Raw genomic sequence first — 23,434 nt, forward strand, 5'->3', positions numbered from 1 at the left:
AGGAGTAACATGCGTGACACAGTGACAATGTGTGTGTGTGTTATGATAGTTACTCAGGATCTTAGCGTAACTGTTAACGTTATCTACAAGGGTAAGAACGCCATCCTCTGGCCGTTTACTGTAGGTGTCAACACACTGCTTTGAATAAGATTCAAAACATGAAATGCCAGACACAACAGAGAGCTGTTTCATTTTGCTATACACCAGTAAACTAACAAACAAGCAAGTACTTAAACAAACGTGACGTTTGATGGAAATAAAACGTATCTGAGTGCGCGAGCAATGGATCATGGGGGAAACATATAAAGAAACTGCACAAACTCCAAGAACACGACTACTGTAAGTCTTTGGTGCGTCCATAGACAGCTTATATCCTACATCTCTGTAGCTTTGTGCAGGATGTAAGGCTGTTTATGAGAAAAAAAAATAGCACAGCTGCAGTTTTATGTAGCGATATCACGTCTTCTGCTTTTTGGTGTCTCTACAGACATGTCTCCGCGTGTTTAGAAGCTCTGCGAGAGGATGGGCTGTTTTAAATGTGCCTGAGAAGAAATCTATTATGTTATATATAGATCAATATAAAATAAACAATAGAAATATTGATTTTTAATGTCATTTGTGATGAAAACGATATGCTTATTATTACATTTGTAAAACTAAACAAGCTCAGATAAAGGTTTTATTTTATATTAAAGTATTTCATCTAGGCACCAAGTTGGACTACCATAATAAGCAAAATGAGCAATAAGGTCAGGACCCAGTGGAGCTCCGGTATGTTTGGTCAAACATTAGCTGGTTACAAAACTGTAAGGTGGACCGAGAGGTTACGGTGCAGTGCCTGATTGTCGCTTCTAGTCTGCTCAGTCCAAAACAGGACATATTATATTTGACCAAATTACTCGAGAGAGGAGTTTGTAGTTAAAAGAAAGAAAGAACATGGACAGGACGGTCAGCCTTCCCAATCAGCCCAACAAAACCACCACAGGTAACAAAAACTATACCTTATGCCATATCTTTGCACCGTCCTGAGCACTCTCGAAACTATTTATCCTTCAAAACACACTCAGTGTCAGAATGGATATATTAACTTAGCTTCATTTAGCCCAGCGCACGATAAACTAAGTGTGTCACATTAGTGGCAACTTGAATTTTCAAGCAGTGGTGGCTGAACGACTATTCAATTCAATATACCTTTATTAGTCCCACAAGGGGAAATTCCAACCGTTAACCCTACAGCTATACTTTGTTATCCAACACTAAATCTGTAGTTCGTATTAAATGAACAGTAGAATACAATTTACCTGAGTAATTCCTGCTCTACATACGGATATAATTGATTGTCTAGTTGTATTCTACCTGGTCTCTGAAATACTGTATAAGTGTTAAACAGTATATAACAAGGTAAAAATCATAACTTGGGTGCAGCTGTGATGGTGCAGTAACAGTGATGGTGATAGTTTCAGCACTGGCAGCGATTCAGTGGTTGTAGTAGCATTAGCAGTGACACTCATCTACAAGTGTGTTTGTGATATAACTACGTATGTGATCTGTGCAGTGACTCTGGTTGAGAGCAGCAGCGCCCCTAGCGGGCTGGAACTGGTCAGTGCCTACCAGACCACCAGAGCGGGGGACCCCATGGACCTGGTGGCCCTGGCATCACAAGTACAGAAGGTGTGGACTACTTTCTTATTTTCCTTTTGAACTGTCAGGTCATACACAGCCCTGAAAGTATTTTTACTTTGTTTTTAGGGAGACGATTTCATTAAAGCCAATGCTTGCAACAGACTGACAGTCATTGCTGACCAGATCAGGTACCTCCAGGAGCAGGCGAGAAAGGTGAGAGACCCACAGACACAGCAGTACACACTGAGTGGGCTGTTATTACAAATATGCTCGTGATTTAAAACGCTGCAGCTACTCTTGTCTTTTAGAATCTACTGTCATTATTTTTAGCTGATCTTTCCAGGATGCCTAAAGTGTGCAAGTTGAAACCATTCAGTGGATTTTTTTGTTACATAACAAAAAAGAAGACATGCTTTCTGTCCAGTACACATACTTTTCTTCTCTGTCTAGGTTTTAGAGGAGGCTAAAAGAGACGCTGACCTTCACCATGCTGCCTGTAACATTGTGAAAAAACCAGGCAACATGTATTACCTCTACCAGCGGCCATCTGGACAGAAGTACTTCTCCATCATCTCTCCTAAGGTCAGCATTAGACTGACAGACACTGATAGACTGTTGCCTTTAGTGTTACGTCACTCAAAGTGTTACAAAATTTCAGCACAGTACCTGTTACTTAACATCCCCTCAGGGAGAGTCCCGCACAGATATTAACACGTGAATGCCTAACCCAACACCTGCAAGCATTCCTGTGTAATATTGAGAGCTGGAAGTGTTTGGTGTTCAAAGTTCATGTAACCCAGAAGAGAGCTGATAGTGAGCCGGCGACCAAAACAGAGGCAGTGTGGGTTGGATTTGACCGGTTTTGCAGGCACTGTCAGGGTTTCTAGTGGTCAGGGAATGTCAGGGAAGTTTGAGCTTCATAAACTGTCGGGGAATGAATAAGTTGTCATTTGTATTTGTACTGTAACATACCAGACAATAGCTGATTCACAGATTTCCTGCAGTAAGGTGATTTTTAGATGTATTCCAGAGAAACACCTTTAAATCTTTTCTAAGAAAACTATAAGGTAATAACTACACATTTGGTTCAGAACTATTCAATTAAAAAATAATATATAGATGTCTGTGTGAGTTTTTTTTATTTCATCATCATCATCGATTGTTTTGCCATCTCACCATAGCATACTTTTTGTCCTGTCCTCTGAAGGAATGGGGTCCAAGCTGCCCTCACTCTTTTGTCGGTGCATTCAAGCTTCAACACGACATGTCCTGGACCCCCATGGACGAGGTGGAGAAGAGGGACTCAGAGATCGCCATCATGGACAAACTTCTCAGCCAGCAGACCGCCTTACCACCTTTCACAGGACCCAATTTCAAGGGCCTCTCTGATTAGAGGACTGCTGAAATGGACTCAATAAAGGACTGGACTTTTAAAAGGACACTGGGCGGATGCTAACATTAGTCTTAATGGACATCAGTTTGAATTGACTAAAATCCATACATGGATTGGAATCTGTTATCAGAGCATCCGTCACACAGTGTCTTGGTGACTTTTATGCACTGACTGAAGTGCATAATGCATCAGTCACTTTCTGTTTGTACACACATCAACTGCTGATGTTGGCTCATACAGCTGCAACGCTTTTCTAAACCTGAAAAATGTCAAATCAGGCTCTGGCAGGCCTGTGCATGGACTTTTTATCAAATAAAACGTAAAAATGTTTACTCATTAGCCTTTATCAAACCGCTTTTCTGTTGTGTTGTGAATTGTTTTGGTTGTATTTGGTAAAATAAATACCAAAATATTTAATTTCACACATTTGTTTAATTTCAGGTCAAGAGAATTAAAGTGTAATAACTTTATTTTAAATCAACTGGCCAAAGCTATTTCATTTTAAGTACAAGTGGAGTTATTAAAGTGCTGGCGTAATTCAGAGATTTAGTTAAAAATCAGCTTTTGTTTGAAATTAAAAAAAGGCAGTACGATGTATCAGAGTCAGCTGTGAGTGTCCTCCTGAGAGGACGTGACTGTTAGCAGATAAGAACTCATGTGAGGCAGAAGCTGCCAGTTATCTGTGGCGATGTTGAAGTGCACCGTGTCTTCCTCCTGCCTGATCTTCAGCAGCATGTGAGACTGTGGCAGGAGGAAGAAAAGCACTTTGAACTCTTCCTCATCAGACAGCTCTGATGTAAGGTAGGGGAGGAAGTGTTTCTCCACCAAGGCGATCAGAGCTGCCTCCTTCAGCTGGCAGCAGAACAGGCTGGTAGCGCAGTCTTCTGGGTCCTCTCTGCTCTCAGAGCTGATTTCATCCCATAAACCCTCGAACAAGCTCAGTTTGCCACCTCGTCCCCAGGCTGGGGGAACAGGCGGAGACATGAAGACCTGCTGGAAAGTCACGTGGATGTCTGGAAGGACGGTGAGCCAGGAGAGCCCATCCTGGGTGGTGAAGATGGCGCTGGCGTGGAGGGTGGTCGGGTAAGGCCGTCTGGGCTTCAGTTTCAGCTTTACCTTGGGCGGCGGCCTCTCTCTGAACAGACACGGGACACTGATGTCGCTGAGTTCTTTGTAGTGGTCGTCTGTGAGGTTGAAGTGGAGGCGGATGCTGAAGAGCTGATCAAAGCGGGAGTCATCAGCTTCAAAATGAGCCAGCTGGTAGTTTAAGGTGATTTCTGAGGCAAAGCTGGGGTCATGGAACTGAGCTCTGTAGGCCTCCAGTGCTGCGGCCGCCTCTGCTGGGCTGCTCTCCGTCTCATTCCGCTTTAAATCGGTTTCCTCATGTGAATGGGCTTCAATCAGCCTGAATATTGCTTTCTCTGTCCGGTGAATGGTTAGCACACTCGTGAGTCCCTCACCCTCAGCCATGATGCTGGACAGCGATCGCTTCTTGACCTGACGCCCTCCCTCGCTCAAACCCTGCGCCAACACTCCGGCCAGCTTCTCCCTGGACAGCGTGGTGAGGAGGGTGTAGTAGAGGCGGGCGTGGTCCTGGATGTCTGTGTCTCCGTAGTGGCAGGTGAGATGCTGCAGGATATCAGCCAGAGGAATGAGCAACGAGTCCAGGCTGGGGTGCACGAGGAGGCGGCGGCAAACTCCCAGCAGACTGTTCCCCAGACGCCAGTTGCCGCTCACGCACAGAGAGGAGGAAGACGGAGTGATGACGCTGGACAGGAAGCTGAGGGTGCCGTGCTGGGGGATTTCTCCTTCCTCCGCCACTCGAGCCAGGGTCTTGAGGTGCCAGCTGAGGTCTTGTAAGGTGAGCTGGCCGAGCGGGGCCTTGGTGATAACTCCCTGGAGGGCCTTCAGGAGCGCCACAGCCCAACTCGACTCCGTGAGCTTGTCCTGGGTCTGGTCGGCCAGGTTGATGAGGTGTGGAGCCATGTAAGTGTGGTGGAGGTAGAGCTTACACAGCTTCTCCATCAGGCTGTCGGAGTAGCGCTCCACGTGGCAGAAGTAGAAAAGGAAGAGGAAGGCAGCCCTGAAGAAGGTTACCACAATCTCCCGGCTGCCTCCATTTTCCACAATGAGTAGCAGTGAGATGAGGTGTTCGTAGAGGTAGGCCAGCCCCCCGCCCTCCTCTGCCTCCCCCTCCTCTCCCTCTTCCAGGTAGACCAGAGACAGCAGGTTCAGGCGGGCCAGAATGGTGGCGCTGTCGTTGAACACAGTGGGCACTAGAACCGAGGCCAGCCGCGGAGTCAGCAGCACGGGGAGGGTCTCGTCACCGTCGCCACAGCTGATTGGCCGATTCTCTGGAAAGTGCAGGATACAGTCCATGTAGAAAAGCTTCTCGGGTGTGCTCAGCAGTGGGTGCTGGGAGAGCACGACCAGCCGCTTCAGGATGAAAGCTTCATCTTCGGCGCTGAAGAGGCTGTCAGTGAATGCACACTTCATCAGCAGAGTGGTGTGAAGGAGGCAAACCTGAAGGGGGGGGCAGAGATACACTGAGTCATGAAACGCTGCAGTGTGTAGACTTCCTACTGGATAATTAAATCAAAGGAAAAATTAGATCATCCAATGAAAACTGCTTTGGTCAATGAGCTGAATCTTACACATAGAGGCTTTGAAGCAATAGTTTGGGATTTTGGGAGACATGCTTATTCTCATTCTTTCCATGAGTGAGCTGAGAAGACTGATGGTAAGTGTGAAGCTGCATACAGACATGAGTGGTATTAATCTAACTCTCATTGAGAAAGCAAATAAGTACATGTATATTTATCCCTAAATACTGAAGTTATAATATTTGACATGTATTTACCGTCTGTAATTACCTCTCAACGTAGTAGTCTTTATTTTTAGTCTGCCTATTCCCCATAGCAATCAAATTCTATTCACACACTCAAGAGACTTACAGGAAATGCAGCACACATGCATTCCTTGTTACCATGCAGAACCTTATCACATGGGAACAACCCTCCCTGCTACAGGCTACAGCTGTATCAGCGCTGTGTTGCTGCTGATCTGCTTCACATCAAATGTGTCCAACTGGTGAACCACACGGTGGCTTTTCTTTTGAAGAAGCCACCAAAGTTAGCCCCACCTGCTACTCATCACTGAAAACAACAAAAACAAGACAAAAGTCATGTTCTGCACTGTGCATCTGCACTGTGCATCAGGAGATCACTTAGAAATATTGCAGGGAGGACCTGAAGAGTAAGGAGCAGACACAGTGAGCCATCAAATGAGGAGCTTCGAACTTCGAACTGCTCTGTGCCTTGCTGCTGTGTGTATTTCCCCATGCACAGCATGGCATCAGATTGTGGTTTGAGTGTTTACACTGGGAGCTAAGGATGTCCCAGGTAAGCAGGACTAAAATCTTATGGATGACATAATGCTGCGGGCGAATATTTCCTTATTTCCACCATTTTAGCAGACAATATGAATCATTTTTTTGCTTACAGGGCCAAATTTTCACCCAATGTTTTGTTTTGTTTTTTTTTACTGGAGTGAAACAATGGTCCTGAAGAAAGAAACTGGTGAGTAAAACACGACACACTCTTTCCAAACAAACAAACAAACCTCGCTTGTGCCCAGCAGTCGCAGCAGCTGGGCTCTGAATATGGCTGGAGGGACCCCAGGCACCATGGCAACCACCTCTGTCAGTCTATGGAGCAGTGCAGCCTGACACAGAGGAGTGAGTAGGTAGGACTCCTCCAGGAGGGAGGACAGGACTGAACGCAACTCCTTACAATCAGGCCCAGTGTGCAGGGCCGGCACTGTACCCATGGGTCCCAGGATGAGAGAAGACATCATGGCTGAGTCTTTGCTATTCATCGGGCCTGAGTCCTGCTCTGCTTCCCAGGCAACTGATGTGTTTCCTCCCAGAAGAGCCTTAAGATGCTCACCAGAAGCTCCAGTTTCCTGGCTGAGCCGATACACAGCATTTCTTAATACCAGAATATGAAGTCCTGTGTAGGCCTGGTGGAGCCGGGAGGCTTCTCGCTGCCTGAGCACAGCTAAGAGCTCAAGACGCTGGGCGAGAAGGCCTGGAGAGCAAGCCTCCAGCTCCCGCAGGCAGTCACAAGCCGTGGCCCGTAAAGAGCGAAGAGCACCTTCACCCTGGAGGTCACCGGTGTCCTCGACTATCTGAAGGAGCAGCTCCACGAAGTCTTGAGCTGCACGGGAACGGCTGCTCATGCAGTCAGTGCAGACCAGCACAGAGGTGAGGGCCAGGAGGAGGTGACAACGAAACTGGACAGACTTGGGAGGACACTGGACGAACACTGACATGAGCTCCAGGGCCGTCTCCTCACCCACTGAGTCCGAGGGACACAGCAGAGTCGGGTGCTCACATAATGGGGACAGCAGGAGGACCTGAAAGGAAAGAAAAATGGACCCATCAGTGTTGACAATGCAAGAAAGCAGGAACACTAGTTAGGGTTAAACACACATCTGGGAAATGGAAGACACCAAAGATAATACCAAGAACTCATGCCAAACTCCATTTAAAAAGCTGGCAATTAAGTGATGGCAGGATGGCTCAGGAATAAAAGATTCAACAAGTAAAGTTACCGTTATTTGAATTCAATTTGAATGATTAATACCAGACACAGTATTTCGTACCGGGTGTATTTGTAGGTCGGCAAGTATTGACACAGACTTTCACCATCTATGTCTTCAGTTTATATTTTGGGAGTTACCTTGACATTATAACTGGCTCTGTCATCTCGGAGCTCACGAAGCAGTTCTGCCAGAAAAGCCTCAGATGTTGTCCCGGAGAGGAAGCGAGAAGGACTGCGGGAGAAAGCAGAGATCCTCTCGGCCCAGTTAACCGCCATTATCGCTCAAATCCCAAACCTTGGCGACGTGCAAACTGTCAGCTAAGAAACTCCATCCAAAGTCATTCCACGCACTAAACTTTGACTTTACATGCAGTCAGGCTCTCCTCACAGACATCCAGCATCGTTTACCATGGAGTTCCGTGTTATGTCACGTGCACATGTAACGCTTGCAGTGTCACGGTAGCGCCCCCTGCTGCTTCGGAGTGTGGAACAAGAAAATCGCCTTGTTTCCAACATATTCTTACGTCAAACCTTCCTTCAAAATCCATCTCGCTTGGACTCACATGCTGAACGATGTGATGAAATAACAGTCTGGAGCACATAAATAATTAAATATGACCTGTAGGGCAACTAGAAAAAGTCGAAAAAAATGTGAGTACATTGTCCAACATTTTTTTAGAACTTAATTTTCGAAAATGTTGTTAAAGTTAAAAATACTCTTTCTTACTGGAGCCAGTTGTTTTATAGAGGTAAAACATCCTTTACTACACTCCCATAAAAGAAATGTAAATTACGTCCAAACAGTACAAAAAATCAAGAGCTTTACGCAGTTAGTACTTTAGAGGGCGTGGGTAAGCAATGTATCATGTCTCTCTCGCAGCAGAAGAAGATCAACATGACCAATCAGATGCGCCATCGGGAAAACAACAAGGAAGTCGCTTTAGGGCGCCAATTTTGTATCGTCGTAAAAGTTGAAATAGTATATCTGTGTTTTGTCTGTTTTTAATTGCCTTTGGAATTGTAACGATGTCTGATAACACCTTCCCCGTCTTTACTGCGGACGCGATAGTAAACTTTTACCGAACAGAAGTTCTCACTGGTCAAGAGGCAAAACACTTAACCAAGGGTGATCTGACTCCTGCTCCAAAGGTAAGCTAACTGCTAACGTCCGTTCAGAGTTACTAATGTCTACTGACAGAAATGAAATATTTGTACATATCATGTTGTGTCGTTATGACAGCGACAGGGTGAGTACGGTTGGATGTTCTGTCAGAAATTAGCAATAGTATCAGTACATAATGGACTTCATAGCTGAATTAACGTTATAACCAATGGTGCGAGGGACCGAGCGGAGCAATTTATGCCAGACATAGTCCTAAAACCAGCTGTGCCAAATTCCAGTCAAAAATACGCGGATTTAGCGTTGCGTTGCTCACCTTGCTCACAAGTTTATCAGAGTATCACAATATTGTTCATGATTACATTTACACTGTATTTCAAAATGGTCACTACCTGTAGGATGCTGTGGTCTTTTCTGTAAAGATTACTGAAGCGCTCGATCGTTCTGTCTTACAGCCGGAGACAGTTCAGACGCTCTACACGCGAGTGTTGCATCTCCTCTATCGCTTCAGACCCGAGTGTCACTCCATGGTAAGAACTGTGTTTTGACTGTCAACGTTAACCTGTCAGCAATCAAGCCTGTATACCAGTTCATGTAGGAGCTCTTGATTCACTATAGGTTTAATTCACACGGAGCAGTCTTGTGTTTTCCTTTTTAATTAGCATTACAATGTCACTTTCAACACCTAATGAGGGCAATGGTGTGGTGGTATGTCACAGATGGCCTCTATAACCTGACTTGATATTTTTCCTTCATGTACGAGCTGGATTTTCTTTTTTGTTTTCCTACAGGTTCCACTTTTGGAGAACATTCAGTATCCAGTGTATCATGAGGGGGCAACTTCTATCATGAGCGTCTACATCCGCATGTGAGTTTTCTTGCTTCCTCTCCTGGATGTAACACAATATGTACCACCAAGATGTCTGTCTATTCCATCTACAGTACATACATTTTAAAAACAGCACTGTGATGTTTTTCAGGCGTCAGTTTCTTCCTTTCTGCTTGGTGTATGATTTTTCACTGAATGATCTTCTAGCTCCAAGTAAGCACTTGTGTTTTTTCTATCCTGCCTTTTTTCTTAAACATATCACATGTGCAAATCTGATGTCTGATGAACAGATAACCCTGGTTGCTGCTCTCACTCTTCCTTTCCAGAAAAACAGAGGACTCTGACTGTTCTAAGTGCCATCATGAACTTTCTGCAGTTCAGGAAGCTGAGGATGGTGAAGACGTTGGAGAAGCAGGCCAAATTCGTATGTTAGATTGATCCACGGGTGTGAAGGGAGGAGTTGCTCAGTGGCCAGTCGCACAATAGAAAACTGCTGCTTGATGTTATTGTATTATATCTAAATATAATGGACACTACTGGCCAGCTTCTTGGTGACTGTTACAACTGTTCTGCTCTCTGTTAACACGTTTGGAAGTTGCAGATATTGTAAGAGCTCCTCTCTGTGTTGTCAGAGGGCGGACGTGGACCGGCTGCAGGCTTACACCAAAGGCACTTCAGAGGCAGAGAAGAAGATTGAAATGCTGACGTAGGTCTTTGATGAAATATGTGTGTTTTTGTTGTGTTCACTTTGTTATATTGCTGCTTCCAGCTTTTTCAATCTAATTTTGTTCAGCTTTTTTGTTATTTGATCTCATTTTGAATGTAATATTTCTGTGTTTTGGACTGTTGGACAAAACAAGTAAATGAAGACACCACTCTGGGATTGTTAAATGGACATTTATTTACTATTTTTTGACATTTTATAGACTGAACACTTAATCGGAACATGAGCTGCATGTCCTCACAATGATTCAAAGATAAAAGTACACTTGTCAATGTGTCTCGTCCTTGTTCAGGACCATCCCCCCAGAGCAGCAGGCTGAGGCCGACGAGCTGGCAGCTGCGCTCTCTGAGCTGCACACCAACACCACGCATGTGTCCCAGGAAGTGGTAGGTGTTGATGAAAGTCAAAATCATAAAACATGTTACTGTGTGTGTGTATGCTCAAATGAAATGATGCATCTCCTTCCAGAGTGCTAAAAAAGACCGCGTGGCAGAGTTGAAAACCTACATTGCAGAGAAGACTCAGAAACTGGTACGTGACTGTGGTGTAAATCTTTGTAAGTCTTTGTTGAAAGTATGATGTGGCACTTTGGTCCAAAAGTCACAGCTTTTCATTGAAAAGATGTGTGTGCTGTTTGGATGTATGTGTCAGGCCCAGTTGAAGGTGGACATCAGCAACCAGAAGGAAGACATCAGTAAACTCAAGTCTCAGATTGTGGAGTCTCCAGAGGAGCTGAAGAGTCAGATGGAGAAGATGAGGGAGAAGGTCAAGAACATCAAGAACTCCATAGTGAGTGGGAAAACAAACAGGCCTGCCTCCAAATGCTGCTGTTTTGAAATGAGGTTAAACTCGTATATGTCAGCAGGGCTTGTTATTCAGCTGTGTGATCAGTTTTTGACGGCATGGGTTTCAGGAAGAAGCAGATGAGCGTGTGGTGGAGCTGCAGAACATGTTGCAGAGTGTGAGCCACACTGAAGCTGAGCTCCAACTGATGTACAACCAGCTGCAGGACCTGGAGAGCAGCATGAACAACACCAATCAGCGGCATGAGGAGGTATGGACACAAGACCAGGGCCCAACGTTATGTTTTTTGGCTTATTATTGCTCACTGTGTTTGAAGATCCAATCTCAACAGAAGTAAATTAGTCTCCATTCTGTAACATGTCTGTAGACTCAACTCTGTGTCAGCTGGGTCATTGGGAGCTGTCATTGAGAGTATTTGGGCTTCAGCGTAGACATGACTGAATTTATTTACTAGAGTTAAAGCTTATGAAGATGATGATGATGTGTAGAACCAGGAGCTGACGGCTCAGTATGAGAAGAAGCAGAAGGAGCTGAAGAACCTGCACATGGAGGAAGGCCAGCTGAAGAGGGCTCTGGGTATGAAGCTGGACAAACAGTCCAAACAGAGCATCCGCAGGCAGAAGAAGAAGGAGATGAAGGAGCAGCATGTTCAAGAAGTGTTGGGGTAATACGTGCCATAATATGCACTGCATACACAACCTGATTCACTCCTGGTCACTTCTACACTATTAAGGATTTTTTGAATCTGTTCAGTAGAAAGAATTAGACAGTCCCATCAGCTAAAAGTTTAAAAACTGAACTTGAACTGTTTTCCAGGCAGTGTAACCAAATCCAACAGAAGCGTGAGGACATGGCTGACAAAATCCAAGAGATCTCCAGAGAGACAAAGCAGCTGAAGGCCAAGATCCAGAGCCTGAGAGACGTCTGCAGCAAAGAGAAAGAGAAAGCTCAGGTTCGAGCAGCACAGGGAGCGTCCGCCTCACTGGCCTGGTGTGCTGTTGACTGAGACTAACATGTTTCACTTCACTGTGTCCAGGCTCTGTACAACACCCTGTCAACGTCGATGGACGAGCTGCACATGAGAGTCGAGATGCACATCATGGACGTGAAATGTGATGTCGCCAAGATGACGCCAAACTTTTAAGTGAATCAGCTTACATGTTCATCATTGTTTACTGTGTGGTTGTACTTCTCTGTTCTGCTTTTGTTTTTTACTGTACTAACCTTGTGTTGCCTTTTCACTTCACTATTTAAAATGAAAATAAATGAATAGAAGTTGTGTATTAGTGAAACTAAACGCTGCCGTCCTTTGTTATTAGTTAAAAATCTGATCGGTCCACTGTGGAGGTCACAGGCTTCAGAATGAGCAGATATGTCGTTCACATGTTAACACTGCTGTACTAGTGTGTCCCAGAGAGCATGTTTTGTACATTTGTTCTGGGATCAGGCTTTCTAAATCCTCCGTAACCTTTAGTTGTGCAGGACAATAAAACAGCACTATAAAACTGTAGACTTCTGTTTGGTTTCATACAATGAAAAAACATAGAGCCTGTTAAAGACAGCTGAAGGGGCTGTAGCACTGCTTAAAGCAGAAGGCTGGTGTTATTCTGTTTTTATTATTGTCCACAGATCCAATGAGAAGACCAACAATGTGTTTTTGTCTGTCTCTCCATGCTTTCAAACTTCACTGCTCTGTCTGTGGCTTTCAGCCTCAAGCCCATTGGTTCCTTCTGTAGACAGAAATCTTTGTGGGTAATAAAGTAGTCTCATTTTTTTAAAAAAGGAAATGAGTACACATTTGAAATACGTTGCCATGGATTATTTGCCAAGTGATTCTTACACCAAGTAGCAGGAAACCACTGGAAGTAAATGGTTTGCCTGGAATAATGAAAAAAAAAAAAGCTCTACAAGTGCTTGATGTATATTCTTAAGAGTTTTAAATGTTCATGCTGGGCCATTATAACTCAATCAGTGACTGGTTTAGTTCCACTATTTTAGGTCTTTCTCACTTTATGACATGACTAGAAAACCAACCAGAAGCCTCAGAACGGCTGGTGGCCATGGTGAATAACTAAACTAAACATTCTGAGGACAAGAACGATGGTTTTAATGCAAATATATTTAACACCATCTTAATGTCTTCATGGTAAACACAAAGTTTCTTGTTCCAACAAAATGCTTAAAATCATCCTAGAAAGTGTTTAATTGAAGACAAACAAGTATTCTTTGTGAATAACAAATGTAGCAGCAGCTATCGGCTGGTGAGCAGATCCATCAATGCAGGAAATCCAGTCACACTCAAATGAAGAGGATGCTGCTGTGGGTGCTGATGGCTGACTTGGCTTCAGTTTGGTGTTTTTGAAATTCCTAACTGACGTCTTCATGTGTGGGCTCCTTTCTGGGTCCATCCTCTGAGTTGGGACGTGACTTGGATTTCTTGGACGTGGCCAGCTGAGCTTTGTACTGTTTGACCTGAGTCCTCAGCGATCGCTGCTCCTTACGTAGCTCATTGATTTCAGTAATCAGACGCACGTTCTCCTGCAGAGTAGACACGTCATTTCTTTAGTAATGATAATAATTTCTTTGCTCACATTTAAGTCACAAGAAATACTGAATGCCATGAGCATTAGACTCATGAATTTAAGAAACATAACATACTGACAGATGCATTATCCATGCAGTGTTCTCTATAACGCACCTTCATGATCTTGACGTAGGCTTTGTCATGCTCCTCAGCACATTTGCTCAGCCTCGTCTGCAGACTGCTGACAGTCCTCTGCAGGTGATCACGCTGGTGACAGAATGCCCTCTGAATGTCTTCATCCACACTGCCCTTCTCCACCTGGGAAACAGCGTGTGCACAGGGTTCACATATTCCCTGCACTCAATTAATGTGTGTGTTTGTGAGTTGGGGGGGTAAGAATGACCCCCCGCTGCAATTAAAGCTTGTTGCAGTGTGAGATTGTTGGTGCCATGAACTATCAGCATCTCCTGCACTGTAGGAACCACTCACCCCTTCACCCTGCACGTAGCGCGAATAGATCATCTGCATGCTCTCCTTCAGTTTCCTTGGCTCCTGGATGAAGCCAACACAGTTATGGAGGTCTGACTTGAGCCGCTGAAGATGTGTCTCCAAGTCTTTCACCTGGCCACAGAAAAGATGTGAAAGCTTGACATTTTTTCAAGTCTACTTTCAGCCCATGTGCACATTAAAAGGCTGAATGCTTGCTATGATTGTTCCTGCTGAGAGGAGAGCCCTTCTGAGCCCTTCTAAAGGTTAGATCGAGCTAATATGGGGCTTCAGCAGTCTGAGTTCAACAAACAATTTTGCAATGTTACAGTCTTCCAGTGTTCCCACTTTGTCCCACTGTCCCTCTGCCACTCACTTGTGGACACACTGTCCATGGAAGCACAAAGAGAAGATAAACATTTGACTTCACTGACTCAGACTGCTGATGTCTCATATCAGCTTCAGCTGAACTTGGGAAGTCATTTTTCTAAAGAATGAGGGCTGTAGAGTTTGTCCTCCACCATCCTGTGATGCCAGTATGAACCGGAGGGACAGTCACAGTCATGGGTCAAATTGAGTGCCACATGGCAGCACTTGTAAATTCAACACATCTGCCACACATCTGCTCTATGACAGGCTCCAGTCAACACAGGACGATATCAAATAACTGTTACTACAGCTAATCAAATGGTAGCATGCACAGCATGTGCACCATAATCATGAGTGTTAAGTGTTCGGTATGTGCTCACTCTCTGCGTCTCTTTATGCATCTCCTTGTCTCTGGCCCTGAGTTTGAGCCTCAGGTCAGACACGGTGAGCTTCAGCTGAGTGTTGCTCTTGTCGATTTGCACCAGCTCATCCTGCAGCTGTCAAACAGCAGAAACATCACACGCGTTAGAGACCGTTGATCAGTTCAGTTCACCCAAGTGTCGGCTTGTCAGCTTTTACATGTTGATAGCACAGGAGCTCTTTATTTCAGCGGGTTTCATCGTTATGTTTCAGTAAAAGGATCTAAACAGGATTGAGTGCTTTTTAAAACAAAGTTTCTTGTAAAATGGACACATAACTCAAGTTGCTGCAGTGTCTGTTGTTTTAGTCACTGTTTTAATGAGACCTGATCATATTCTGACAGACCTGATGGATCCGCTCTGTCTTCTCATTGATGTCATCTTGTTGAGGCTCAGTCTGTTTCTTCAACTCATTTAACTGGAAGTCAAGAACGAACTTCAACTTCTCCAGTTCCTGGTTCTTCTTCTTCAAGCTGGAGATGGTCTTATCCTGTATGTGTGTTTGTTTGTGAAGGGAATTTAGAGGAAGAAAGTCATTTTTTTCTGCTTTGACATACTTTTTTATGACTAACAACATGTTATATTGTATGACTGCAGAGGGACATAATCTCTGGGAACTAGTCAAAAAGGTTAAGGTGGACCTAACATCCCATGCCCTGTATGCTGAAGGACAATCTCACCATACTGAACATACAGATTTTGCTGTTTATCTCTCCACTGACCTAAACGCAGTAATGCAAGTCTAAATGTAATCCTAATAGATCTCACTTTGAGAGCATCAGGATCTGATGATATTATTTTTACATGTTAAAATACAGTGCATACAGTAGAGTATTTCTATTTGTTCTTGCTGTATATACGTATACTCAGTTGTCCACTTTGTATTTGTACTAAACACATTCTTCTCATATATTTTAAAATCTACATGTTTTAGAAGTGTACTAAAATGTAACTACTGAGATTGAACCCAGCTCCAAGATAAATCATGACCAAGAGAGCAAAAATTAGAGAAAAAACATCAGGTTGTGACCTCTAAAACACAAAAAAATGTAAACATTGCTGGATTTTAATCTAATGTGTTTGAGTGAACTGCTGAAGGCCTGTTCTCAGCCACCTTGTCCTGGTTGGTCTTTTCGTGTCCAGAAATCTGCCTTTTCAGGTCTTCAATGTCACTCTCCAGGGAGCGGATCAAGCCGAGCAGCCTCTGCCGCTCCTGCTTCAGCTTGCTTATGTCCGTGCACCTGTCATCAATGTGTCTCTGCAGACTGTACAACTGTGATCACACAATCATCCACCAAAAGAGAGAAAAAGAGCAGAAGATTACATGAGCTGCAGGCGGGGACGAAGACGTGAAAGAACGCTTTGCTTACCTTTTGTGTCATGATACCAGTGTCTCCTTTCAGATTCATGTTGGTTTCTTTCTCAGTGTGCAGTTTCCTCTCATACTTGATTTGGATGTCATGGATCTTCCTCTCCTCATCCTCCTCTACTTGCTTTATCATCTCTTTGAACTCACAGATCTGCTGCTGAGCATCCTCCTGACACTGCACAAATCAAAGTGAGCTCAAGAACTTCACTGGTTTCATGCGGTGTCCCTGCTACTTCATACCCCACCCTCCGCTCCTCCTGCCTAACCTGAGCCAGGAGCTGAGTCCTCTCCTGCAGCTTGGCCTCGTACAGCTGTGTCAGCTCCTTCAGGGCTTGCGCTCTGCTCTCCTCTGCAGCCTCCAGCTGCCTCTCGTAGTCCTCCTGCATTCTTTGATATTCATGCTGCAGATCCTGGTACCTCTCGTGCTCCACAATCAGCTTCTGGCTGTAGGACAACTCTGTGTGTGATTGATTGATTGATAGATAGACAAACACATTGATTGATAACTGAACAAAGATGTCCATGGTTTAGGCTGACACTGATGCTGTCCTGTTCTTACCTAAATCCTTCAGCTCTTTTGAGTGTTTCACAGTGACCTCTGCAAAACTCTCCTGATGCTCACGTTGCCGTTTTTCCATCTCTTTCTTTATGGCCTATAGGTCCAGTACATATTATGAATAGACAATAAAGATCTTAGGTTATACAACCCATTCCAAGAGCAAAAACGACTCCTGTGCTGGAAGTCATTCTGATGTGAAACTGTGAGGTAGAAAGAAATCTTGAGTATGTTTGAAGTCGGCAGACCTGTTGCATTTTGTTCGTAGATTCTATTTCCTGGGTATACTTGTCAGTAATCTCCTTCATCTTCTCGTTGTGGTTCATGTCCTTCAGGCGGAGCTGGTACTCATTCTCCATCTGCAGCTCCTCCAGACGCATCTTCAGCTCCAGCATATTCTGGGTCTGCAATACAGACAGACAGGGGCACAGCACAGGGTTGGATAATTAAACTGAATGTCCGTACATGTTACTCACCGACTGTTATGTGATCATTGTCTTGCCATGTGGAGAATTTTGACAGATATGCAAGTAAAATGTCCTGATGCAGACATACACACACAGACCTTCTCCTCCAGGTCTAACTTGGTGACAAGGATCTCTTCAGTATGGATGATCTGCCTGTTACTCTTCAGTCCTCGGCCCTCCTTATCTATGATCTTCCACATCAGCAAGCAGCCATCTTCAGACACCGTCAGCAGGAACTGATCATCAAACGTGATCACCATCTGAGGACACATGCTAGTTACGCAAAGTTTGACATGACAGATCATTTCTTGCTCTAAAAAAACCCAGTATCTAATTGGCATTTAAAGGTGAAGGATTTCCACCTCTCTGTCAGTTTAGTGTGTGCACTGTGTGCATCAACATTAAGAATAACCTTGGTGACGGGGCCACAGTGAGCCTGGTACATGAGCCATTCTTTCTGGATGGGTAACGGGTATTTAATGGCTCGAATGGTTCCACTGGAAGTCCCGGTGAAGACAACTCTACCGGAGTGAGACACTGCCACGGCGGTGTGAGCTACATCATCAGCAGGAACCTCCCTCAGGACCTGGGGAAGCGATGACCAAGATATAAAAACACTGTCAAACATTACATACTGTATTTTCATTAGCTGTGTAAAGCTAAGTGAACAGGAATTGTTAATTTCTCAGACTGTTTTGTTCTTCTTTTTTCCTTCTAAAAGCTGCTTTAATCAACATTATTGTATTCACGACTGATCAAGTGACTATGTGGACTGTGAACAGTGTCGCTCACAGTGATAAACCCACAGAGAATTATCACCTGACCCTGCAGTTCCCCACAGCTTTACAGAACGTTTTAGCCTCTTTCAGCACACAACCCTCATCAGCATCTGTGTCTTCAGACACAGCAGACAAAGTTAGCCAATAGCAGGTGAACACAGTGAAACATTTAGCTGCTAAATAGCTAGATATTTTTCTCAGGGGTTGGTGGGGACCAAAACAAAGCAAAAAGGAGAGGGACAATTGGAATCACATTTATAGGTTGGACTATAGGTTGGACACAAAGACAAGTCGCTCTAAATGAATGCTGATGTTGCTCCATGTCTGCTAGATGAGTAAATAAGCTACATTAGTGTGTTGCTGTTACAGACCTGACAATCTTGGATCTCCTTCAGAGTCAGGTCTGTTCCCACAGCCAGGATGGTCTTGCAGTCTGAAGAGAAGGCAACACCTGTGTAGCTGCAGGACTTGAGGACGCTCTCAGACTCACGCTTGCCGGTCTGTGTGTTCCACTCATACACTGCACCATCCATCCCACATGACACCAGCCGGCCGTCATCCAGGCTCCATTCAATGCCACGCACCTGCAAAAAAAGGTATTTAATATAGTATGGAGCTTTTTGGAGAGGCATGGTTACTGCTGGCCAGCTGTTTGACAAATATGACCAATCTCTCTGACTTTGGACACTGTCCCGCCCCAGGGACACAAGCAGTGTGATGGAGACTCACTCACTGTTTCCACATGCTGTCTCACATTGTCTCCTGCCTGACTCACCTTTCCATTGTGGCCCTTCAGGTTGAGGATGTTCTCAAAAGAGGTGACGGAGTAGATGTGGATGACATTCCCACTGACAGCTGCAAACATGTGGCCACCGCGGCTAAAAGCACACTGAGGTGTGAAGAGAGCACGTGATAAAAATAGTAAGAGCTGAAAAGTACATCTTGTGACTGTGATATCAGCAATTTAGACGTACTGAGCAAACACACAATCAACCCACACACAGTTTTTAGACTCATGAACCCACCTCTCTGCAGCCACGCACAGTAAACTCCTTGAAGGTGCGGATGTCATCAATAAGCAGGTTCATCAGTCTGAGTTTGTCTGAAAAGCCCACCAGGATGAAGAGGCCAGTAGGGTGCAGAGCCACGCTGTGCGCCTCCTCCTGGAACTCCTTGTACAGCTCCAACACTCTAAAGGCAATTCACAGAGAGGGAATGAGAAGACGTGGTATACTTGGGCTCTGTTTACTGCCATTGGGATCAGTGTGCATAAATACAGAACACGGGGCTTGATAGGTCGCTTTCCTAAATCATGTTTGAATAGCAGCAGAGATTGATCACTGGCCATTTAAGGCAGAGGCTCACCCCTCTTTCTGGTCAGGACTGTACAATGATTCCCTGCTCTCCTCCCTCAGTGATGCCGCTGTGCCTCAGCAAGCTTCAACATGCAGTATAAAATACCTTGTTTATACGTGTGAGACTCAAAAAATGACTGTGTGGAACGCTTCAGTAAATACATCACTGGACAGAGATCCATCCATCCATCCATCCATCCATTATCTATACCGCCTATCCCTTTCGGGGTTGTGGGGGGCTGTCCTATCCCAGCTACAATGGGCGAGAGGCGCGGTACACCCTGAACCGGTCGCCAGCCGATTGCAGGGCAACATGCAAAGACAGACAAACATTCACACTCACACCTACGGACAATTTAGAGTCATCAATTAACCTAATGAGCATGTTTTTGGTCTGTGGGAGGAAGCCGGAGTACCCGGAGAGAACCCACGCAGACTTCACACAGAAAGGTCCCGCCTGACCCGGGGATTGAACCGGCAACCTTCTTGCTGTGAGGCACCCGCACTACCTGCTGCGCCACCGTGCAGCCACTGGACAGAGATAAAAAGGCAAAGTGCTTGGGTGTAATTTTGTCTCTTACTTCGTTTCATAGTTCCAGATGCGGACAGAGTGGTCCAGAGAGCTGGTGGCTACGAGGGGCTTTCGAATGCAGATGGACAAACCAGTGATGGACTTAGAGTGGAAGGACTGCGACAGGAACTCAAACTGCATGGGTTCCTCCTGATGGATAGAGTTGAAACTGTACATCTCAGGATGAGCATCTAAAGGAAAAGTCGCTTTGTTGAAACATGAGAGAAAGAGGGACAGTGCAAGAAGACATGAGGAAGAATGGAAGGATGGAAGAAATACTTTGAGGCACTGTCGTGGTTCTGTGAGGCTGTACTTAGTTACAGTGGTGCTTTGTGCTAAATGCTAACATCAACAACATGCTTGCAATGACAATGTTACCGTGTTTACATTCTTAGTCACTCAATAGTTGTTGAGATATTTCAGTCTCTACCACAGCAGTGGACCAAAATATTCCAGGATAATTCCATGGGAATCAAGAGGAATTTATCAGAAACAATGGGAGTAAAATGGAAATATTGGGTAAATTAGGTTTGTGTTAGTCCATATATATTGTTTTGTTATGTTATATATGTTTTGTTAGACTTGTTAACTTTTATCATCTCTTCGTCTTGTTCATATGTTTACTGCTTTTGTCCTCGCTGTGGGACATCAGAATGCAGCGTGCATGCAGAGGGTTGGAAGTTTACTAAATTGCTATTTGATGGGATGTCGAATAATTGTCTGTACATGTGATGGAAGTGTGCTTCTGAATGCAGCACATGGTTACAATTCAAGTGAATGGGCATACTAACAGCTATATCTTTTTATGTGGATTTTCCACTGTAAGTGTAAGTCCACTATTAAAAGGTACAGTTTTCATATTGAAATTGTGCGAAGCTTAACTTCCACTGGACATTTTGTGGAACTTTTCTTGAAATTTACTGACATGAGCAACCCTAAGACTGACAAAGCAGCCAATCATCAACACTGAATTTGCCATTACTTTATCTCCTGTGTTGACAGTCAAAAGGCAAACAACAGAAAATCAATGTTCACATGAATGAGCCTACCAGGAATGTAGGTTCACACATATTTGATTGGTCAACACAGGGCTTTGTCAGATGACACTGGATGACATCGTGCTGAATTTTGACCCTGAGTTTTTTGCTCCAGGCCTCTGCAGTGACACACCACTCTGCCAATGCAGTGCTCTCACTGAAATGAATGAGGAGTGACACTGACAGTGGTGTTGCTGGTAGAGGTGACTGTTCTACCTTGTTCATCTCCACAGAGGACAGGCTGAAGCTGTACAGCTGTCCTCTGTCTGTGCTGATGGCCAGAGTCTCCTCTGCTGGACTGATACACATGGTGTCAATCTCCTGGCATTCAGCCACGGTCAGCTCATTGCTGTTTGGGTCTGGAGGAATCTGACACAAAAGATTATAAATATGATCACTCATAAATACAGACAGAGTCTGTGGTACAATCGCTACCTGCATTAACACTTACCCGTATCTCCCTGCTTCTTCTATAACTGTCCTCCTCATTCTTTTCAAAAAGACAGACTGTGTCGGACCCCAAAGAGCATGCAAAGCCCCTGGAGTAGGACAGAATGGCGGTGATGCGAGGCACATTAGGACCCTCATCTACGTCAGCGTCTTTGATCTTCTTCATGTCCGCTTGCCTGTGAAGTGAAGTCTGTGTAAATTTACACAAATACTGAATGCTTTTTAAAATCTGTATCCAATACTTAAACTAACCTTAAACTCTGGCCTGGCCTATGCTACACATTTACTGTATGTGCCCGATGATTTCATAAAATAATCTGTGGGTGTTGACAGTATTCATGTGGTCTGTCCTCTGACCTGCCAGACTGCTCCTGCACAGCCTTAGAAGCCATACTGATCTCTCTTCGCAGGTCTCCAGACTCGAACACCAGCAGTCTTCCAGTGTCTGTGCCAGCGATGACACGCTCCACCGACATCCAGGTGTGACACAGGAAGTTGATGGACTCCACCTTGGGGGAACTGCTCTGTTTCAGGGCTCCCTCTGAGTAGCGGAACAGCTTGAACACACCAGTTCCACTCACACAGAGCTGCATGTTGTTGTAAGGGTTGAAGCTGACCTGATGGGACATCGTTAGAATAATACAACATGCTCAGAGCATGACTGCATGTACAAGAGTTGTGGTTACATTGATACAGCATGGATTACTCACCTGGGTAACACGATTATTGGAGTTACTGGTTTTCATTGTTGCCAGGACTTTCTGCTTTTCCCAAAGCCAGAAGATCAGCACCCAGTCTGGACCACCAGTTTGGCCTATTAGGTACTTGGAATCAGGGGAGAAAGCCATGCAAACAAACTCTTGAGCAGGCACGTCTCCTGTAGTCAGAACTTTTCTCCTCCTGCCCTGCTCATGCTGCAGGTCGAACACTGTGATGGTGGCCTTCTCAGCACACTCTGACACTGCCAGGTACCTCCGGTTGGCACTGATGGCCAGAGCACGCATGCCTTGGCTTTTCTCTGAGCCTGCAGACACAACACAAATGGAAATAACTGACATGGAGAAAATGAAAGGAATTTCACAGATATAATACCACATGATATGAACAGGAAGTATCTTAACATTGTCAACACATCACTCAGCCCACCTGGGATGAACCTCTGACTTCGTTGGACAGTGTTGTAGCACACACAGCTGTTTCCGCTGGGGAAGACGACAGTTTGCTCATCGAAGAAACACAGGTTGTTCCTCACACCCGTCCGGAGACCGAAGATGAAATGGGACTGTGCAACAACAGTAACCATTTTCCAGTGGAATTAAGTTGTTATGCTGCGAACTGGCTTGAACGTGATTGAAACTAAAAACGCCCTCCACACATAACAACTACTCCACCAGTATTATCTCTGGTTTTAAAGCAAAAAAGCCGCACGAACGCCGGAGTAAAACACACTTGCACAGGTATGTTAGAGTCCCGTCGCTATGCAACGTAGGAAATCCCGCGAGATATTGCGAACTTGTTTTCCCTCTCCTCCGTCTCTCCGTCTGCCGTATCATCCTTTACATATCTTCATTCTGAGTCTTTGTCTTTTACTCGCACATTTTCGCCTAAATAACTAGGAAAACTGCTTGTCTGTTACTTTTCTTTCTTAATGAGATTCGTCGTCTCGCGGGATTTCGGGGGTTGCCTAGCGACGAAAGCCTTAATCATTGATGGTTACGTCATCTAACCAATACGACGAGTGACATAGTTCATCAGGGCTGAGCTCCGTCTAGAGACGGAATGTAGAGCACTCATGAACTGTACTTACACTTACAGTTTGGAGGTATTTAACTACCTTTAGTAGTGACTGCCATATATTATCATATTGTACTGCTACTCTGATAAAATATCCCGTTTTAATCTACTTTTAAAACACACATTTTCCAAGTAAAATCAGCTTAACCCTAAAACAGTCT

At 44.7% G+C, this 23,434-nt stretch overlaps 4 protein-coding genes across 5 annotated transcripts; 2 read left to right on the forward strand and 2 right to left on the reverse strand.

The window, feature by feature from the left end:
• Positions 1–431: 431 nt before the first annotated feature.
• c3h1orf50 (chromosome 3 C1orf50 homolog) lies at positions 432–3,391 on the forward strand. The gene is made up of 5 exons (XM_070993565.1): positions 432–985; positions 1,556–1,671; positions 1,750–1,836; positions 2,074–2,205; positions 2,831–3,391. Exons 1-5 carry the CDS (start codon positions 937–939, stop codon positions 3,014–3,016), a joined length of 570 nt encoding a protein of 189 aa, XP_070849666.1. The 5' UTR covers positions 432–936; the 3' UTR covers positions 3,017–3,391.
• Positions 3,392–3,436: 45 nt separating this feature from the next.
• Positions 3,437–8,061, reverse strand: ap5b1 (adaptor related protein complex 5 subunit beta 1). The gene is made up of 3 exons (XM_070993521.1): positions 7,759–8,061; positions 6,638–7,432; positions 3,437–5,539 (listed from the first exon to the last, which is right to left on the reverse strand). The coding sequence occupies exons 1-3, from the start codon at positions 7,894–7,896 to the stop codon at positions 3,620–3,622; spliced, it is 2,853 nt and encodes a 950-aa protein (XP_070849622.1). The 5' UTR covers positions 7,897–8,061; the 3' UTR covers positions 3,437–3,619.
• Positions 8,062–8,525: 464 nt separating this feature from the next.
• Positions 8,526–12,897, forward strand: nuf2 (UF2 component of NDC80 kinetochore complex). Its single transcript, XM_070993533.1, has 13 exons — positions 8,526–8,769; positions 9,196–9,270; positions 9,532–9,608; positions 9,721–9,782; positions 9,896–9,993; positions 10,202–10,275; positions 10,586–10,679; positions 10,762–10,824; positions 10,945–11,082; positions 11,207–11,347; positions 11,586–11,761; positions 11,914–12,049; positions 12,134–12,897. The coding sequence occupies exons 1-13, from the start codon at positions 8,647–8,649 to the stop codon at positions 12,239–12,241; spliced, it is 1,365 nt and encodes a 454-aa protein (XP_070849634.1). The 5' UTR covers positions 8,526–8,646; the 3' UTR covers positions 12,242–12,897.
• Positions 12,898–13,037: 140 nt separating this feature from the next.
• Positions 13,038–22,831, reverse strand: cfap57 (cilia and flagella associated protein 57). 2 transcript variants are annotated; one of them, XM_070993512.1, is made up of 21 exons: positions 22,626–22,831; positions 22,190–22,503; positions 21,837–22,096; positions 21,481–21,655; positions 21,246–21,398; positions 20,003–20,142; positions 19,092–19,257; positions 18,842–18,955; positions 18,438–18,650; positions 17,700–17,873; positions 17,386–17,547; positions 17,069–17,224; positions 16,824–16,917; positions 16,531–16,721; positions 16,266–16,439; positions 16,010–16,168; positions 15,242–15,385; positions 14,857–14,973; positions 14,111–14,242; positions 13,796–13,939; positions 13,038–13,635 (listed from the first exon to the last, which is right to left on the reverse strand). In XM_070993512.1, exons 1-21 carry the CDS (start codon positions 22,780–22,782, stop codon positions 13,465–13,467), a joined length of 3,510 nt encoding a protein of 1,169 aa, XP_070849613.1. In that variant the 5' UTR covers positions 22,783–22,831; the 3' UTR covers positions 13,038–13,464. The 2 variants fall into 2 exon arrangements, with proteins under 2 accessions (XP_070849613.1, XP_070849605.1); XM_070993504.1 differs by having other exon boundaries at positions 21,481–21,697.
• Between the last annotated feature and the right edge of the window lie 603 nt (positions 22,832–23,434).

Source organism: Chaetodon trifascialis, chromosome 3 (genome assembly GCF_039877785.1).
Source record: "Chaetodon trifascialis isolate fChaTrf1 chromosome 3, fChaTrf1.hap1, whole genome shotgun sequence".
Classification (NCBI taxonomy): domain Eukaryota; kingdom Metazoa; phylum Chordata; class Actinopteri; order Chaetodontiformes; family Chaetodontidae; genus Chaetodon; species Chaetodon trifascialis.

Coding starts and splice junctions, on each gene's coding strand:
- c3h1orf50 (XM_070993565.1), top strand. CDS start 937: ATGGACAGGACGGTCAGCCTTCCCAATCAGCCCAACAAAACCACCACA. Junction 986..1,555: donor GCCCAACAAAACCACCACAG/GTAACAAAAACT, acceptor TGATCTGTGCAG/TGACTCTGGTTGAGAGCAGC. Junction 2,206..2,830: donor TCTCCATCATCTCTCCTAAG/GTCAGCATTAGA, acceptor TGTCCTCTGAAG/GAATGGGGTCCAAGCTGCCC.
- ap5b1 (XM_070993521.1), bottom strand. CDS start 7,896: ATGGCGGTTAACTGGGCCGAGAGGATCTCTGCTTTCTCCCGCAGTCCT. Junction 7,433..7,758: donor GAGCCAGTTATAATGTCAAG/GTAACTCCCAAA, acceptor CTTTCCTTTCAG/GTCCTCCTGCTGTCCCCATT. Junction 5,540..6,637: donor GACTGCTGGGCACAAGCGAG/GTTTGTTTGTTT, acceptor CCCCCCCTTCAG/GTTTGCCTCCTTCACACCAC.
- nuf2 (XM_070993533.1), top strand. CDS start 8,647: ATGTCTGATAACACCTTCCCCGTCTTTACTGCGGACGCGATAGTAAAC. Junction 11,348..11,585: donor CCAATCAGCGGCATGAGGAG/GTATGGACACAA, acceptor GATGATGTGTAG/AACCAGGAGCTGACGGCTCA. Junction 12,050..12,133: donor AAGAGAAAGAGAAAGCTCAG/GTTCGAGCAGCA, acceptor CACTGTGTCCAG/GCTCTGTACAACACCCTGTC.
- cfap57 (XM_070993504.1), bottom strand. CDS start 22,782: ATGGTTACTGTTGTTGCACAGTCCCATTTCATCTTCGGTCTCCGGACG. Junction 21,399..21,480: donor GAAGAAGCAGGGAGATACGG/GTAAGTGTTAAT, acceptor CTTTTGTGTCAG/ATTCCTCCAGACCCAAACAG. Junction 18,956..19,091: donor CTGTGCGTGGCTGCAGAGAG/GTGGGTTCATGA, acceptor TTCACACCTCAG/TGTGCTTTTAGCCGCGGTGG.